This window comes from Taudactylus pleione, unplaced genomic scaffold, assembly GCF_031769625.1.
Source record: "Taudactylus pleione unplaced genomic scaffold, aTauple2 ptg000393l, whole genome shotgun sequence".
NCBI lineage: Eukaryota > Metazoa > Chordata > Amphibia > Anura > Myobatrachidae > Taudactylus > Taudactylus pleione.
In genome coordinates this window covers 7,600,479-7,618,161 of record NW_028284794.1, presented here as the reverse complement: position 1 = coordinate 7,618,161, position 17,683 = coordinate 7,600,479, and the positions used below count along the sequence as shown (strand labels likewise).

The following is a 17,683-nucleotide window of genomic DNA, read 5'->3' as shown; positions in this document are numbered from 1 at the left end:
GTGCTGCCCACTGCTACTGTCAGCCTGCTATCTTGGTGCAAATTTTGGGCCTAAACTAGATGAAAAAAATCATTTTTGTGAGCTGCGAGGTGGTCCAAATTGACTGGAAACGAGTGGAAATAAATGTTATTGAGGTTAATAAAACTGTAGGAACAAAAAAATGCAAATTTTTATTTGATTTTAGCTGTTTTTATGATTTTTTAAGAAAAAATCCAGATTCAAAACCAAAACCAAAAAACAAAACATGGAGGTGAGGTTTTGGCAAAACCAATTCATATCCAAAACCAGGGGAGATCCAGATCCAAACCCAAAACCAAAACATGGGGGTAGGCGCACATCTCTAATGGATATTAAATTTATGTCAGAAAAGGCCATCTTATGATGGACGGTTGGGGCGCCAAATTACTGTCTTGCCCGAGTGACAAAAATCCTAGTTTCGGCCCTGCTATAACACCTGATATAATACAGATTGGGGAGCGCTTATTAGAATATTCCATCCATGAATCAATCTTATTTAATGATTGATTGTTGCACATGCCTGTTGAAGTTGTAACAATGACAGATTCCCTAACAGTCAGTATTGCTCACCCACTCAGCAGAGAGTCCTCCAGTTGGTCAGTCACTTTGCGGTATCCCCCCATGGAGTGATAAAGCCGAGAGTCACACGGCAGCATCCGTGGTCGCACACACTGCCACGTGTCGCCAGAGGCGGAGTCCCTGTACTTGCACACGTCCTTTCCCGTCAATTCCAAGTTACACTCCATCCTTTCACTGCTTCCATTAAATTGGAAATATCCATAAAAATAGAGCTGGAAAGACAGAACACACACATATATATATATATATATATATATATATATACTATATCTAAAGTTTACAAAGCAATTCTACTGCCTGCGGCAGAAGGTGGTGGCACCAATTTCACCCCTATCGCAATGAAGCTTTCATTGGTACTATATCTACTGTTATGTAACCCCCCTTTTGCCACTATAGGGATACCAGATTACTAACTCCCATTTCACTAGGTGGTCTAATGTGCTCCTCCATCTATCCACTACGTGGTACATATAATGTTAACAGTGCCTCCACCCTGGTATAAGTATATAGTGTGGGCCTACTTGGGAAAACCCAAATTGGGGATTAGTTTATATACTCGTGTTATTCTTATTCTCCTAATTACAGAAGGTTAGGCTTACCGACATTTTAGCACCATAATAATAAGTCACAACAACATATGGTACAGTTGTAAATGCTTAAGTTTATGAAGTTGTAGGATAAGTATTATGTACATTCCTTACCATGAACATAACATTACATCACCTGCTATATTTATAGAAAATACATAGGTTCATAGAACATAGTACATAACATAGTACATAACATAGTACATAACATAACATTACATGTCATTACATAAGTAATCATACCAGTATAAATAATTACTGCACCTATCTCTGGAAAAGCTGTTATTCAAAGACATTGTGGGCACATTCCTGTTAAACGTATTTCATATGTATGCCATACATTACATGTATATTTATTTTCTATATGTTACCTTAATGGTAACTCCTATCAGTGGCAAATGCAGGATTTTTTGAGGGGGGTTTCCAAATGCTCGATTTTAGAGTGAGTGTGGCCTGTCCATGAGGAGGGTAGAATTAGCAGTTAACCAGCTTTAATATGTGTCATACAAAGTGTATTGTGTATCATAATTCCAGCATATACAGGACCAGCGATCACAGTAAGCCATTAGGTGTGGCAGTAGTTTCATCTTGCCTGAGCTGAATGTTTTTATTTTAAATGTGGGCACCATTCCAAGAACATGCAGCACTAGTAAAATTCTATTATATTACTTTCTATTGTGGTAATGGTGTGGGCTGGGAAGGGGGGGTTTCCAGGCAGATGGAAACCCCCCTGTGTTTGCCTATGCCTATACCTATTAATAACACTCTAGTCTTATACGGTATGCAGTCCAACTTATGTGTATACCTGTATGTATCTTCATACACATCCTTTCTACTGGCATCACATAAAATGTTATTGAATACTAAAAATACGATGACTGAATTATATCTATCTATCTATCTATCTATCTATCTATCTATCTATCTATCTATCTATCTATCTATCTATCTATCTATCTATCTATACACACAGTATATTTTTCCTTAGCCCTGGCTGGATTTATCAAGCTGGTGCTGCAAACACCATCTATAGTTCAAAGTCTGCAGAATCCTGGCCGGTGCTATATCCTGTTATTTAATAGGTGATACACAAAGAAAACTAAATAAATGTTGGTTACAAATGTTTTCACCACATGCAATAGTTATTGTCCATTCTTAGTACTAACTATTGGCTTCCAGCTTCAATGTGTTACACGTCTATATTTCCAATTTGTAGGATGACATAAAATGGAAAGGTTCCCATAGGACAAATATTGCCCTATAAATCAGTGTAAATAGCAGTGCTGTATATGCGGTGGGTTAACACTTAGTTATCCTGCTGTGGCAGAATGCAGTGCAATCTGACCACTGGTGGGCACTGCTGCCACTACCAATGTGTCATAACACAGGTGCACCCCAAGCAACTACTTTACTCCCTTGAGAATTCCGCCCCCCTTATGACCACCAGGGCTCTCATCTTTGTGCTGGCCAATGAGCAGTCCTGCTGTAATACTTGTGGGCTACCTGCTGCTCCTGAGCTGTAACCAGCTGACACTGCCACTCCCCTGCTCTGAATGGCTTCTGCTTGTATGCTTGGTAAAGGGCTCTCATACTTATAACTGCTATCACTTCTGAATTGTAGTCTTTAACCAGGCAGCCACTGCTGGGATTAGCCCATATACTGCAACATCTTGTATGCTTATGGCATGCTGCCAAGCCCCTCCTCTGCTGCTACATATGGCTTCACTGATGCTGCACTGCTCCGCTGCTGATCCCTGTCAGCTTATCACAAACCTCCAGTGGACTCTCCCTCTCTCCTGTTCTCTGTCTCCTCACATAGCCCAGTGTGTCCCCTCTCCACCAACCCAGCTCCATAGCTGTTCTGAGGTGGCAGATGACCTTGATGCAACCACTGCTGCTCCACATCCACGCTTGCAGACATGCCCCTCTTTGGGACCACAGCCTCTCAACAGCAGGGGTATGTCACAACTCCGCCACACTTACAGCCTCCGGCTGCCATCAGTCCCTCTTCGCAGCTATGCCGGCGGGACCACCCTGCAGCTCCACTGCTGGGACCTTCACCCTCCTGTCAGCGGTAAGCTTGACTGCCGCCGCTGATGCCTCCTCTCCAGTTCCACCCCCCTGTGCCCAGCAGCCCACTACGGCTCCACTGCCCAGGCCACAGGGAGGTTGCACCCGAGGAGGGGAAGTCCAGACTAACTGTCAGCTGCTGCTAACAGCTGTTATATCACCTCCCTCTAACCGGACCCACTTTTCCTGAGAGGAACCAATTCACTCCTACATGTATCACTCCACTTATGTTAAACATGGGCCACCTGACTCCAGCTCCTACCTGCCATTTCTGGCACTTTCATGTATAGTGCACACTACTTAAACATATACATAAACATGTACAGTAGGAATATAATGTACCTTGACATCTCCACACACATACAGTATACCTTATTTATTTTAGCAATTACAGACTTAAATTACCTCAGAATGTTATGAAATGTACTATATATGTAAAAGTATACATTTAAATGTTTTTTCTTTAATCATAAACTAGGGTTACAGTAACAAAAAGGGAAATATTGACAATTAAATCATTTACATTTTGCTGAAGCTCAAAGCCTACTACTAGAGACAGCATCACCCCCTTATTCTTTATACACCAGCCACATAAAAATAAGCATGCAACTGTTCCTTCTACATCAAACACCTCATAATAAGCATACCACTGTACTTTATACACCAAACACCTCATTATTAGAGTACTCCTGTACATTATACACCGACTACCTCATTCTTAGCTTATCCCTGTGCTTTATACAACAAATACCTCATTATAAGCATACCCCTGTATATTATATACCAACCAGCTCATTATTAGCTTACCCCTGTACTTTATACACCAACCACCTCATTATTAGCATACCCCTGTATATTATATACCAACTACCTCATTATTAGCATACCCCTGTACTTTATACACCAACCACCTTATTATAAGCATACCCCTGTACTTTATACACAAACCACCTCATTATTAGCATACCCCTGTACTTTATACACAAACCACCTCATTATTAGCATACACCTGTACTTTATACACCAACCACCTCATTATTAGCATACCCCTGTACTTTATACACCATCCACCTAATTATTAGCATACCCCTGTATATTAAATACCAACTACCTCAATATTAGCACACCTCTGTATATTATATACCAACTACCTCAATATTAGCGCACCCCTGTATATTATATACCAACTACCTCAATATTAGCACACCCCTGTACATTATACACCACCCACCTCATTATTCGCAAACCCCTGTACTTTATACACTGACTACCTCATTATTAGCGTATCCCTGTAAATTATACACCATCCACCTCATTATTAGCGTACCCCTGTATATTATATACCAACTAGCTTAATATTAGCATACCCCTGTACATTATCCACCCACCTCATTATCTGCAAACCCCTGTACTTTATACACTGACTACATCATTATAAGCATATTACTGTACTTTATACACCAACCACCTCATTATAAGCATATCGCTGTACTTTATAAACTGACTACCTCATTATAAGCATACTACTGTACTTTATACACCAACCACCTCATTATAAGCATGCTACTGTACTTTATACACCAACCACCTCATTATAAGCATATCGCTGTACTTTATAAACTGACTACCTCATTATATGCATACTACTGTACTTTTTACACCAACTACCTCATTATTAGCATACCCCTGTACTTTATACACCAACCACCTCATTATTAGCATACCCCTGTACTTTATACACCAACCACCTCATTATTAGCATATCCCATAACTTTATACACCAACCACCTCATTATTAGCGTACCCCTGTACTTTATACACCAACCACCTCATTATTATCATACCCCTGTACTTCATACACTGACTACCTCATTATTAGCATATCCCAGAACTTTATTTTTTTTTTCAGAACTGTTTATTGAACAGATAGACAAAGTTCACAAATTGTATGTAGCAGAAAAAGCACATTTTACAAAATCTTGAAAATGTATAAAAATAACATCTGCTAATAGTCTGAAATAATCAGTGCTGGCCTTTTTTCTTTTTTTGTACAATTAGAAAAAAAAATATGTATAGCAATACAAACAGTTAAAGAGAAATAAAAGAAAATATATTAATATATAGGTTTGAATAGTTAGAAACTATTGATTCACCACATAATGGCATTCATAATTGCTAAACTACTGTATAAAACTTAAACCATGCTACCAAGATAATTATGTGAAAATAACACCTTTCACAAAAGACACCCATGTCATAACTGAAATTATATATAGGATAGGTGAAGGTGGGAAATGGGGTAGCATAATAATAAACAGGATACATATCATCACAGCTCAAAAGATTTCAATAAAAGTTACTCAAAGTCAGTTAGAGTTGTGGAAAGGGGGATCAATCAAACAATCTGCTTTCATAGAAACCAATCAGTAAGTTTAAACACCTTCCAAATATTCTTCTGCATTTGGTTACATCATGTGGATGTAGTCAGCTGACCGCCAGCCTCGCGGACACTGGTCTGAATGCCGACACTGATATACCAACAAGGGAGTTAAGATAGGTATTGAAATGCCGACGCCTATCTTAATCCTGACACCGGAAAGCAGACGGACAGATCCCCGAACGAGGTAAGTCTGGGGCATCCGTCCTCTTAGCTGTGGGGGGTGCGGGTTAGGACAGTTAGCGGGGTTAGCATTAGGTTTTTTGGGGGAGGATAGGGTTAGGCACCCCTAGGGAGGAGGGTTAGGGTCAGGCACCACTGGGGGGGTTAGGTTTAGGCACTCCCGCTAGGTGAATGCATGATGGAGGGGGAATTAGGTTCAGGAACTAACAGTGATGGTTAGGGTGCGGGGTGGGGAGGGTCAAGGTTAGGCTACCAGAAGGGAGGGTTAGGGGGGAGGGTAATATACCCACCATCAGGATGCCGCTGTCAAGGGCTAAGAAGTAGCTAGGGGAGCATCTAAGGATTGGATGTAGTGGCAAATTTGAAGTTTAAAATTTAACAGTGAAAGTTTAAGGTCCTTCCAGCATGATAATTGGAATTGAATTTTGTTTAGAACTGGTGAAAAGTTACTATTATTAGAGATGAGTGGGTTCGGTTTCTAGAGATCCGAACCCACCAGAATTTAGCAGAACCGAGTCGGATCCAAGCAGGCTCGGAGTTTCCCACCTGACTCGGATCTCGAAACCGAGGAAAAACGATAGAGTCTGAAATCTTGCGGTTTGCGAGCTTTCGTCTCTATGATCAATGCAGTATATAAGGGACCATGCGATGGGGACCATTTCACTCCGGCTGTGGAGACTGGACAGGGAGGGTGGGGAGTGTAGGGCTGGGAGAGGTGCTTGTGCTGGTGCTGTCTGCTGTGTCCTGGGCTGGTGACTGCTGATCCATTCTGGGCTGGTGCCTATGACAGCTGTAACTGTGCTGTCTGCTGTGTCCATCTGGGCTGTTGCTGATCCATCTGGGCTATCTGTGCTGTCTGCTGTGTCCTGGGCTGGTGTTTTTCATGTCTGCTGTGTCCATCTGGGCTGGTGCAGAACTGCAGATACATCTGGGCTGGTGCTGTGTCCATCTGGGCCCAAGTCCTGGACTAAAAAAAAAAAAAAAAAAAAAAAAAAAATATATAGTAAAAAAAAAAATCTTTTATATTTTTCTGTGTGTGTGCGCGTGTGTGTTAGGCTTAACCGCAGTACCGCACAAGATCCAGCCAGCAATGCAAGTTGCAACCTAGTGCTGCCCCACTCCAGTCATGATCAATCACTTCTCTAGGCCCATGTTCTTGAGCATAAAAAAAATTGAAATTAATTTTATTTTCTTTGTCTAATATTTTTGTGTGTGTGCATGACTGCACGTGTGTGAAATTTATAACGGCACCTTGGCTTCACTATTAGTGCTTGTGACACTGCCTGAAGACCGCAGAAAATATGGAGGCTGTCACATAACAGGAGATCAAGAACCACATGTTGTATCTGCCGGCAGCAGTGCAAGACCGTCAACTTCCTCGTCCTCTATGAAAGCCCATGCCCCAGTGCTTAAGTCACACCATCGATATGGTAAAGCTACTTGTACTGAAGTTAAGAAAAAAAATTGAAAGGAAATTTGCCTTTAGATAAACTAAAAATTGGCAATATGCCCTTCACTACACGAAGTGGCAAGGAAAGAATAAGGCCTTGGCCTTTCTTTAGGAAGACTGCTGATTCTGATAGCCCTTCGGAAAAAACAAATGTGTGCCCTGAGAAATCAAAATCACAAATCCCCAAGGAGAGTGCAAGTGTGTCTGCGGTTGCCATGTGTGAGCCAGACCTAAATACTAGTGTACTGGAGGATCCTCCAAGCTCCAACATTTCTGTGCCCTCTGTAAATGTGGGGAAAGGCAGTCAACTTCTTGCAGACGTAGTCAGTGAGGATGCTTTTGTGGATTTGCACACGGAGGAGGAGGATATTTTGGTAGTTTCAAGTTGCTAAGGATGATGAGGATGTTGTTGATGAAGATGTTGGTGATAAGGATGTTAATGCCGAGGATGTCCTTTGTGTAAGTAAGGCAACAGCTGTTGCCCATGTATTGAAAAAGCCAAAGCCGGGGCAAAAGACAAAAAAATCCACTTCTCACGTGTGGAATTATTTCCACCCCAATCTCGACAACAGTTGTTAAGCCATATGTAACCATTGCAAAGCAAGAGTGAGTAGAGGGAGGGACCTAAACCACCTAGGAACCTTGTCCTTGTTACGTCACTTGGAGCGCATTCATCAAATATCAAAATGTATGTCGCCAAGTTTCAAAACTCAAAACATAACAAGTCCAGTGTCACCTACCTGCTACCTCTCTGTGGGATCCAAGAGCCTTTGATCTCCAACATCAATACCTGCATCATCGTCAACATCCTAATTCATGATCTGAAGTATTTTACAAAAACAATTGACTATTAAACAGTCCTTTGATAGAGGAAGTAAGTATAACAGCTGTCACCCAGTTTCATAGCGGATCACTGACGCCATGACGGCTGTGCTAGTATTATTTAGATGGTGAAATAATACAAAATGAGTATTATAGTGTGGTAGAAGTGCAAAAGGAGAATGAGCGGGAAATTTGTGTTCTATCTGACGCTAATGTAGATGTTGATGATAAGGTTGTGGTTTGTGTAAATCAGCCGCCAGTGGCAGCAGGTCTTGGGTGTGGAATTATTTTAATCTAAATTATGACAACAGTTGTGAAGGCATCTGTTCCATTGTAAAGCCAAAATTAGCAGAGGCAAGGACGTTAACCATCTAGGCTCCTCCTCCCTGTTACGTCATTTGCAGCGAGTTCATGCAATTTGTTTAAAAAAATTATAATTTGTAAATTAATAACAAGCAGTCCAGTATCAGCTACCAGCAGTTTGGATCAGCACATGCAATCTCCACCACCAACACCCTCATCATCAACCACCTCCTTAATAATTGAAGGTAGTCCTTCCAAAAAATGTTTTGTGGGGCCCAAACAAACCAAGGAGTTCAGCCACGAAAGTGTCAGTCCTAGTGGCTAAAGTGCTTGGTTTGTTAAACTGTGCATGTCCTTTTTAATATCCCACATAAGAGTGGATGGGAGGGACAATTCCATCCACCTCTTTCCTTTACATTTGCCACAATTTGGGGCATTGCCGACTGACATTATTATAGTTTATTAAACTGCCATCCTGTCTGCCACTGCTGTGTGGCAATGTTTCATAAATGTCTGATGTTTTTTTAAACTGCCATGCGTTTGTGCCGCTGCTCTGTTGCTTACTTTAGCCAGCCAGCTCGCTGCATCCTTTGGCCGGTATTGGTGAAAAATAGTGAAATCAATATTGTGAGGTGGTTAAACATGCCAATAAATGCCTGAAAATGATTGTTATTAAGGTTAATAATACTGTTGGAACAAAAACAGGCCCAAATTATGTGGTTTTAGCTGTTTATATCATTTTTTGGAAAAAATACAGATCCAAAACCAAAACCTAAAAACAAAACACCAAGGAAAAAAAATCCAAAACCAGATTCAGATCCAAAACCAGGGGAGATCCAGATCCAAAACCAAAACACGGGGGTCGGCGCACATCTCTAACTATAGTAGATTGAAGAGATCACTGCTGTAATGATGATACCTAAATATTTAAGTTTATGGCTTACAACTGTGAATAAAGAGGCTACTTGTGAGTAAGAAGTTATGAAGGAAGGAGCATTTATTCTGAGCAATTCAGAAATATCTATGTTGATGCGATACCCACCAAAAGAGCTGAACATAATCATTTTAAGATGGCTGGGATAGACTGCAATTATTTTGAAATAAAAAGCATCATATCATCCTCATATAAAGTTAATTTGCACTCCTTGTACCCTTACTTTAATACCTGTGAAATTTTGGCATTGACCCCCGGAGCGATCACTAATGGTTTAAGGGCAGCTGCAAATAGGAGTGGGAAAAGGGGACACCCCTTCCTCGTACCCTTTTGAATAAAGAAGGAAGGCGAGATATATTTATTGGTTAGAATTTGAATGGTAGGAGAAGAATATAAAGAAGTAAGTAAGTCAATAAAAGAAGAGGGAATGCCAAACCACCTAAGAGTCTCAAACAAGTCATCCCAGGTTACCAGATAAAAAGCTTTTTCAGCATCTAAAGAAAGAAGGAACCCAGGATCACCCGCCAGGAGAGTCGTGCAAGGATTGTAAAATAGTGAGCCTTTTCTGATATTAGTAACCAAGCTTCGGTCCCATATAAATCCTGTTGGTCAGGGTGTGTTATTGAAGGGAGAAAAACTTTAAGTCTTTCTGCAAACAATTTGGTAAGCATTTTATAATCTACATTGAGTAGAGATGTGGCTCTGTAAGATTAAGGTAAAAGAGGGTCCTTGCCATGCTTTGGTAATACTTTAACAATGGCTAAAAGGAGGGGGGTTTCCATTTAGTATAGAGGTTAAAAAGTATGTCAATGGTTCCAAAATGCAGAGACGGAGCAGCTTGTAAAATTACCAGCTAAAACCATCTGGACCTGGTGACCTAGGGCCTGATTCAGACCCACTCGCGAGTGGCTGTCCACTCGCAAGTGGGTCGATGTTCTGTACTGAGCATGTGCACGACGGAGGGAGCTCCATCGTGCGCATGCGCCAGACGCGACGAGCGAATGACTTTCCTTCGCTCGTTGTGTCTGATCAAAGGGGTCATGCTGTCGATGCTGATTGACAGCACGCCCCCTTTGGTGGGCGTGCCGGGGGCGTGCCTCCCTGACGGGGGCGTTCCTAAGGGATCGCCTACCGTCAGAAGCCGGCCCACTGACATCACTAGTGATGTCAGTGGGAGTGATTTTGGCTCTGATAGAGCCAAAATCACTCCGGGGCTCGCAGGCTCCGGCACACAGTTTCGATGGTCGCGATGGTCACGACCATCGCGGCCATCAAACTGCACGCTCATATAGGCTGTGGGTGGTGACCCACAGCTATACGAGCGTCCAGGAGGACGCTCCATAGTTATGGAGGACGGCTCTCATTCAGAGCGTGCGCTCTGCTCAGAGCGTACGGCTCTGAATGAGGGCCCTAGCATACACAAAATACCTCATTATTAGCGTACTCCTGTATATTATACACCAACTACCTCATTATTAGCGTACCCATGTACATTATACACCAACCACATCATTATTAGAGTACCCCTGTACATTATACACCAAATACCTCATTATTAGCGTACTCCTGTACATTGTACACCAACCACCTCATTATTAGATAACCCATGTACATTATACACCAACCACATCATTATTAGAGTACCCCTGTACTTTATACATCAACCACCATTTTTAGCATACCCCTGTAATTTATACACCAACTACCTCATTATTAGCATACCCCTGTACTTTACAAACCAAGTACCTCATTATAAGCATATCATTGTACATTATACACCAACCACCTCATTATTAAGGTACCCCTGTACTTTATATACCAACCACCTCATTATTAGCATATCCCTGTACTTTATACACCAAGTACCTCATTATAAGCATACTACTGTAATTTATACACCAACCACCTCATTATAAGCATAACCTGTACTTTTTACACTGACTACCTCATACTTAGCATACCCCTGTACATTATACAGAAACCACCTCAATATTAGTGTACCCCTGTACCTTATACACCAACCACTTCATTATTCGCATACCCCTGTATTTATACACTGACTACCTCATTATAAGCATAATATTGCACTTTATACACCAACCACCTCATTATCAGCATACTACTGTACTTTATACACTAACCACCTCATTATAAGCATCACCTGTACTTTATACACCGACTACCTCATTATTAGTGTACCCCTGTACTTTATACACCAACCGCCTCATTATTAGTGTGCCCCTGTAATTTATACACCAACAACCTCTTTATAAGCATACCCCTCTACTTTATACACCAACAACCTGTTTATAAGCATACCCCTGTACTTTATACACCAAATACCTCATTATTAGCATGCCCCTGTACTTTATACACCAACCACCTCATTATGAGGGAAAATCTTTACTATATATACACGGACTACCTCATTATAAGCATAACTTGTACTTTATACACCAACCAACTCATTATTAGGGTACCCATGTACTTTATACACCAACCTCCTCCTTATAAGCATACCCCTGTACTTAAACACCAGCCACCTCATTATAAGCATACCCCTGTACTTTATACACCAACCACCTCATTATAAGCTTACCCTGTACTTTATACACCAAGCAACTACCTGATTATAAGTGTACATCTGTGCTTTATACATTAACCACCTCATTGTAAGCATATCCTGTACTTTATACACCAACCTCCTCATTATTAGCTTACCCTGTACTTTATAGATCAACCACCTCATTATAAGCATACCCCTGGCCTTCCAGGACAACCTGAGAGTGACGTCGACATAAATCATCCGCCAAAGATTCTCTTCACAGCTCTTCCATATGGGCAGAGGATAGGAATTCCACGGACATCCCATTATAGTTATCTTCAACCTATAGAGGAGCAGAATGAGGGAGGAATGCTCTGGAGAGGGCATCAGCCACAAACAGTTCTTTGCCATGCTTGTAGATAATGTCTAGGTGGTACCTCGGTAATTTGAGCATCCTTTGAATACAGGCAAATGCATTGTGCAGGGGCTTCTCATGATGGTGATGAGTGGCTGGTTTTCAGTTTTGATGGTGACTGGACATCTGTAGATGAAATTATGGAATTTGTGGCAAGCAAACACCAAGGCCAGCAGCTTATTCTCGATTTGCACATAATATGAATCTGTTTCCGTCAGGGCCCTGGAATGAAAAGCAACTGGTCTATTTTTCTGGAGGCAAACTGCATCCAGCACATGCTGTGATGCATCAGCTGAGATCACTACCGGTAGGTGTACATTGAAGTATTGCAGAACAAAAGGGCTGGTGAGTATGCACTTAAGTATTGACACCGCGGCATGGTGTGGTTCCAACCAACACCACTCTGTATCTTGGTGGGGATGATTTTTGACAGGTAGTTATTCCTCCCTAAGAAGCGTTGGAGACTATGGCCCTCATTCAGAGGCGGTCGCAAGAAGCAAGCGCTCGCTCTGAATGAGGGCGGCCGCTTGGGTTTGGAAGTGTGGCCTCCTGGTCGCTAGCTAAGCTGTGGGTTACCATCCACAGCTTTAGTGAACGATCAGGTTGATGGTCGCAATGGTCAAGACCATCACGTCCATCGGGGCTTGCGAAGGGAACCTAAGGTTGGGTCTCGGCAACCGCAAGCCCCAGGGAGCTTCCTGCTCTAATCGAGCAGGAAGCTCCCCATTGACATCACTGCTGATGTCAGTGCGGCCGCCCTCAAAATGGCAGGTGTTCCTTAAGGAACGCCTCCCTTTGTGAAACCACCCCCACAGCCACGCTTACAAAATGGGGCGAGCTGTCGATCGATATCGACAGCAGCCCCTTTTGTGGTGAGCTCCAGAGCGAGAGAATTTCTCTCTGGCTCTGGGGCTTGCGCACGCGCAGTGCGGCCGCTGCGCGTGCGCAGGGCCTGAACATCGACCCGGTTGCGAGCACTCAGCACTTGCGACAGGGTCTAAATGAGGTCCTATGTTTGTTCACCAGCAGGGGCATGTGCTGGATGGATGTCGTTTTGGCAGGATCAGGTTTAACACCTTGGTCCATGAGGAGGTGACCCACATACGAAACTTCAGCCACTCTGAATTTGCACTTTTCTGGATTGAGCTTTAAGTTGAGAGCCCGTATTCTTTCCAATACCTGGTGAGGATGCTCATCATGCTCTTGCATATTACGGCCCCAGACGCGGATGTCATCAACTATAATCTCACAGGGGTACCCAGCAAACAGTTGTTCCATACACTGTTGAAACACCTCACTGCCAGTAGTCAGGCCATATGACATGCGTAAGAAGGCATAACTCCCAGCTGGTGTCATAAAGCAGTGAGGAGTGACCATTCTTTGTTTAGTGAGATTTGTAATAGCAACATTTGGCATCTAATGTTCTGTAGACCTTGGCTTCTGGCATGCGTTTATTGAGGTGTGCAGGGTCTATCCAGATTCTGACAGTCTCATCTTTTTTTACAACAGCCACCATTGCAGATACCCATTGGGTCACTTCTTCAATAGGGGTAGTGATTGGAACCCTCCAGGATGCACACTCTGTATCGGTGACGGATTCATCCAAGCGCAGATGACAGGCAGTTTGCAGATGGTGTCGCATCTGAATAGATTCACAGAACTCTGCGGTGTCTTGTTGAATCATGTGTACTTCAGCCCCCTAAATTTATCAATCCAAGGCGCATGCTGTCTGGTATTCTGAGCAATGGTCTAACATCATTATCTACTCTGTGGAATAGCAACTGTGAATATGTGTATTCAATTGTGGCAGTGCCCATGGTCTTAATAATTTGACCCCCATATGCCACTAAATTTACAGTGTCTGTGTGGTCTATGGTTGCCTGTGGGCTGATTTTGTGCAGCAGGGTCCTGGAGATTACGTTACATTTGTCACCGGTGTCCAGTTTCATCTTCAATTTACTGCCACTCTTTTTATCACATGGGTTGGTGAAAATCTCTCCTTGATTTGTAATTAGATCTACGCTTTCAGAATATATGGTCTCAGCGGTGTGTGCTGTGCCTGCGTAATTGACTCTATGCGTCTATCTTTCTCATTGTATCGCATGTGGCTCACTGCTTGTCAGCGTATGTCTGGATCTGCAACACTTTGCACAGTGGTTAAGCTTGTTGCAGAATAGCTAGAAGATAGCTACAATCTGATTGGTTGATATCGACAACAACTCCACTTCTAAAAACTCTCACTTTAGTAAATATGCCCCCATGGACTCTGTAGAGCAGAATAACAGCTTTTACTTATTTTCACATCAGGAACAGAACTGACTAACAAACAGGAAACTCCCTCCCAGCATGTGTAGCCCCATAGAAAGTGTCATCCTGCAGGGTCCTAGCAGGATACACATCTACACTATATTCATATTTGATTGCAGAAACCAACTTATGAATATACCTACAAAGTATCCTGGATCTATAGACACCTTATTGATGGCAAGTCTCATGGACCTGTTTTTAGTTATCAAAGTACATTATTAAATATCCTAGATTTGTTAAATGACGAAATTAACTGGGTATTCTCGTAGACCTGCATCTGATTCATTGCTTGGCCTTTAGTCATTGAGATTGACCTATGGACTTGGTATTATATTGGCATATAACCACCATGTTCCTGTTTCTCTTGCAATAAAACAATTTGTTTCAATGATGAAAAGTCACCAAGATTAGAATGTTGACAAACTTCCCTGCTGGTCTAGTGGTGACTTATATGGTACGCGGTATGAGGATCGCTGGATTGTTATCAATATTGTATATTGTGAATGAGTCCACCAGAAATACAAGATGTAAGTCAGTTCTCCCATTAATTTTTGATTTGCTGGTTGCTCTTTGGGGAGAAAACTGCTCATTCATGAAACATGTAATAGAGCCTTGACGTACCTTCAGTCTCAGGACAAATGTACTAAACACAGTCCCATCACTCTCAGGACACATCCATTGGTTGGGCAGCTGTGGAGAAACCCTGACTGCAGAAATAGGAACAAGTGATCAGGCAGGAGATGGGAGTCTTTGGCAGAGCAAAGTGCATAAGGGGTATGTGGAAATGAGGCTGCAGATGTAAGGAGGAGTAGAGCAATTTAGGCTGGATCGTTGATGAAGAAAGACTAAAGAGGGACAAAATGGGGGACTTGAAGGCCAGCTGTTAGGATGCATGTGACTCTTTTGAGTAAAGTCCAGCAACAGCCGTGAGGGCTGGTGAAACTGGGATAGATGCAGCCTTTGGGCTGAGTAGCAGACTTTAGGCTGTGTGGCAAGCTTGAGGGCTGGAATAACTTAACAAGATGCGGCAGTAGCAGGGTAAAGCTGTAACAAAGTCACCGGTGTTTAATGCGCAAGACTGCACACAAAAGTCACTGGAGTGCGACCTGTGCCACCAAGTTGACACAAGCAGCTGACGCTGTAGTGTGGGCTGTGCCACCAAGTTGACACAAGCAGCTGACTCTGTAGTGTGGCCTGTACCGCCGAGATGACACAAGCAGCTGACGCTGTAGTGCAGCCAGTGTCACTGAGTTGACTCAAGCAATTGAGGCTGTAGTGTGGCCTGTGCCACCAGGTTGACACAAGCATCTGATGCTGTACAGAGGTATTGTCCGTGCTGCCTGGATGACATGAACAGCAAGGAATAGATATGCGGATCGTGTCGCCTGGATGACACAAACGGCAGTACAACAATATAGAAGGCAGGAAAACTGGTGCTCAACTGGACACAGGAGACAAAGCCAGAACCAGAACCATGAGAACTCTATCACCGGTATCGGAGCAGCATTAACACTAGCAAGATATAGATGCCGGAGAAAATTTGGACTGATCCACAGAATGATGGACAGGAGGTAGGTGGAAATTCAGGGAACAATTGCCTGATGTTCACCTTGCACAGCATTTATAGTGCAGTGGCTTGTGAAACCAGCAAGAACAAGGTTACAGTAACCTAGGTGAGAGATGGTAAGGCATGAATTCAAGTTTTATTGACTTCCAGGGTGAGAAAGGAGAAGATACCCGAAAACAGAGATGCAATGCTGTATACATATGTAAAATATCCGTACAATTGTCCCACCTCCTTAAAATCTCATGCACCTTATGTTTCATGCACCTCCAGGCTACAGGAATGGGCATTAACAATCTGGAAAACCTTGTCCAATACCAGCGTTTTAATCATTATTGCCAGATCTCTATCTGAGCAAAGTAAGGGTTAACTGCAAACAGATCTTGTAAAATAATTTGTATTTACCTTAGATGAGATAGGATGGGGAAGCACGTTAAGTGCACATCACCTCAAATAATCAAAGGTGCCAACATGCCACAGCAGAGTCCTCAACAGAGGAAAGAATGTGATGGACCTTTAAAAAGTGCCAGTAGTATGTATCAAGAAGAGAGAGTTCAGTTTTGAGACCATGCATATATTGTTCATAAACTGGCTGGTCGGATTCAATATGATTTACCAACGCCCGACAGAAGCAAGACACAACTAGTAAAAGCATTGCCCTTTAAATATCGGACATGAACATGAACAAAAGTGTCAGCCGACCACCCGTACTCTTGCTGTATATGCCGCCGGCCAGCAGTGATGCTTGTTAAGTGTGTGTGAACAACCATCATCTGCTGATATATATTTCTGGTGTGTACCCCCTCTAACACATAAAATCAATAAGGGATAGCAATTGTGCCTCCATTCGCTATTACATCACTCTCAGGGCCGGATTCAGACCCGGTCGCAAGTGCTGTGCGCTCACAACCGGGTCGATGGTGGCTCAGAGCACATGCGCACGATGGAACCGGCTCCGTCGTGCGCATGCACGAGACCCAGATAGCGAAGGGCAATCCGTCACTCTGGGACTCGCTCCAAAGGGGGCTTGCTGTCGATGTTGAGTGACAGCTCGCCCCCTTTGGTGGGCGGGCCAAGGGGATGGCTGCCCAAATGTAGGCATTCCCATGAGAACACCTACCATTTGGGGCTGGCCCCACTGACATCACAAGTGATGTCAGTGGAGAGATTCCGGCTCTGTTAGAGCCGAAATCTCTCTGGGGCTTGCGGCCATGAGACCCTACCAAAAGTTCTTCTAGATTATCATGAAAGGTCTCATAAATCATCTTTGTGATTGGTGCCTAATGGTCATAGAATATCTTCATGCCGCTTCTCTAGTTTATGACATACAGATGGGTATATGTTGCATATGTCACAATTTTCTCACATGTGCCCAGGCATGCCTAGGTGAAGGGGGCATGGCCTAATCCCTATCGATTCCTACCTATACACTCTAAAATTGTCACTATTTAGCGTTATGAGTCGCACAA

At 42.9% G+C, this 17,683-nt stretch overlaps 1 protein-coding gene across 2 annotated transcripts in view; it reads right to left on the bottom strand.

The window, feature by feature from the left end:
• Positions 1-17,683, bottom strand: part of LOC148507441 (NXPE family member 3-like) — a 129,920-nt gene that overhangs the window by 66,174 nt on the left and 46,063 nt on the right. For both annotated transcript variants that reach the window (XM_088446035.1, XM_088446037.1), the window contains exon 3: positions 589-809. In XM_088446035.1, coding sequence (XP_088302161.1) covers positions 589-809 — 221 coding nt within the window. The remainder of the gene's footprint in view (positions 1-588; positions 810-17,683) is intronic.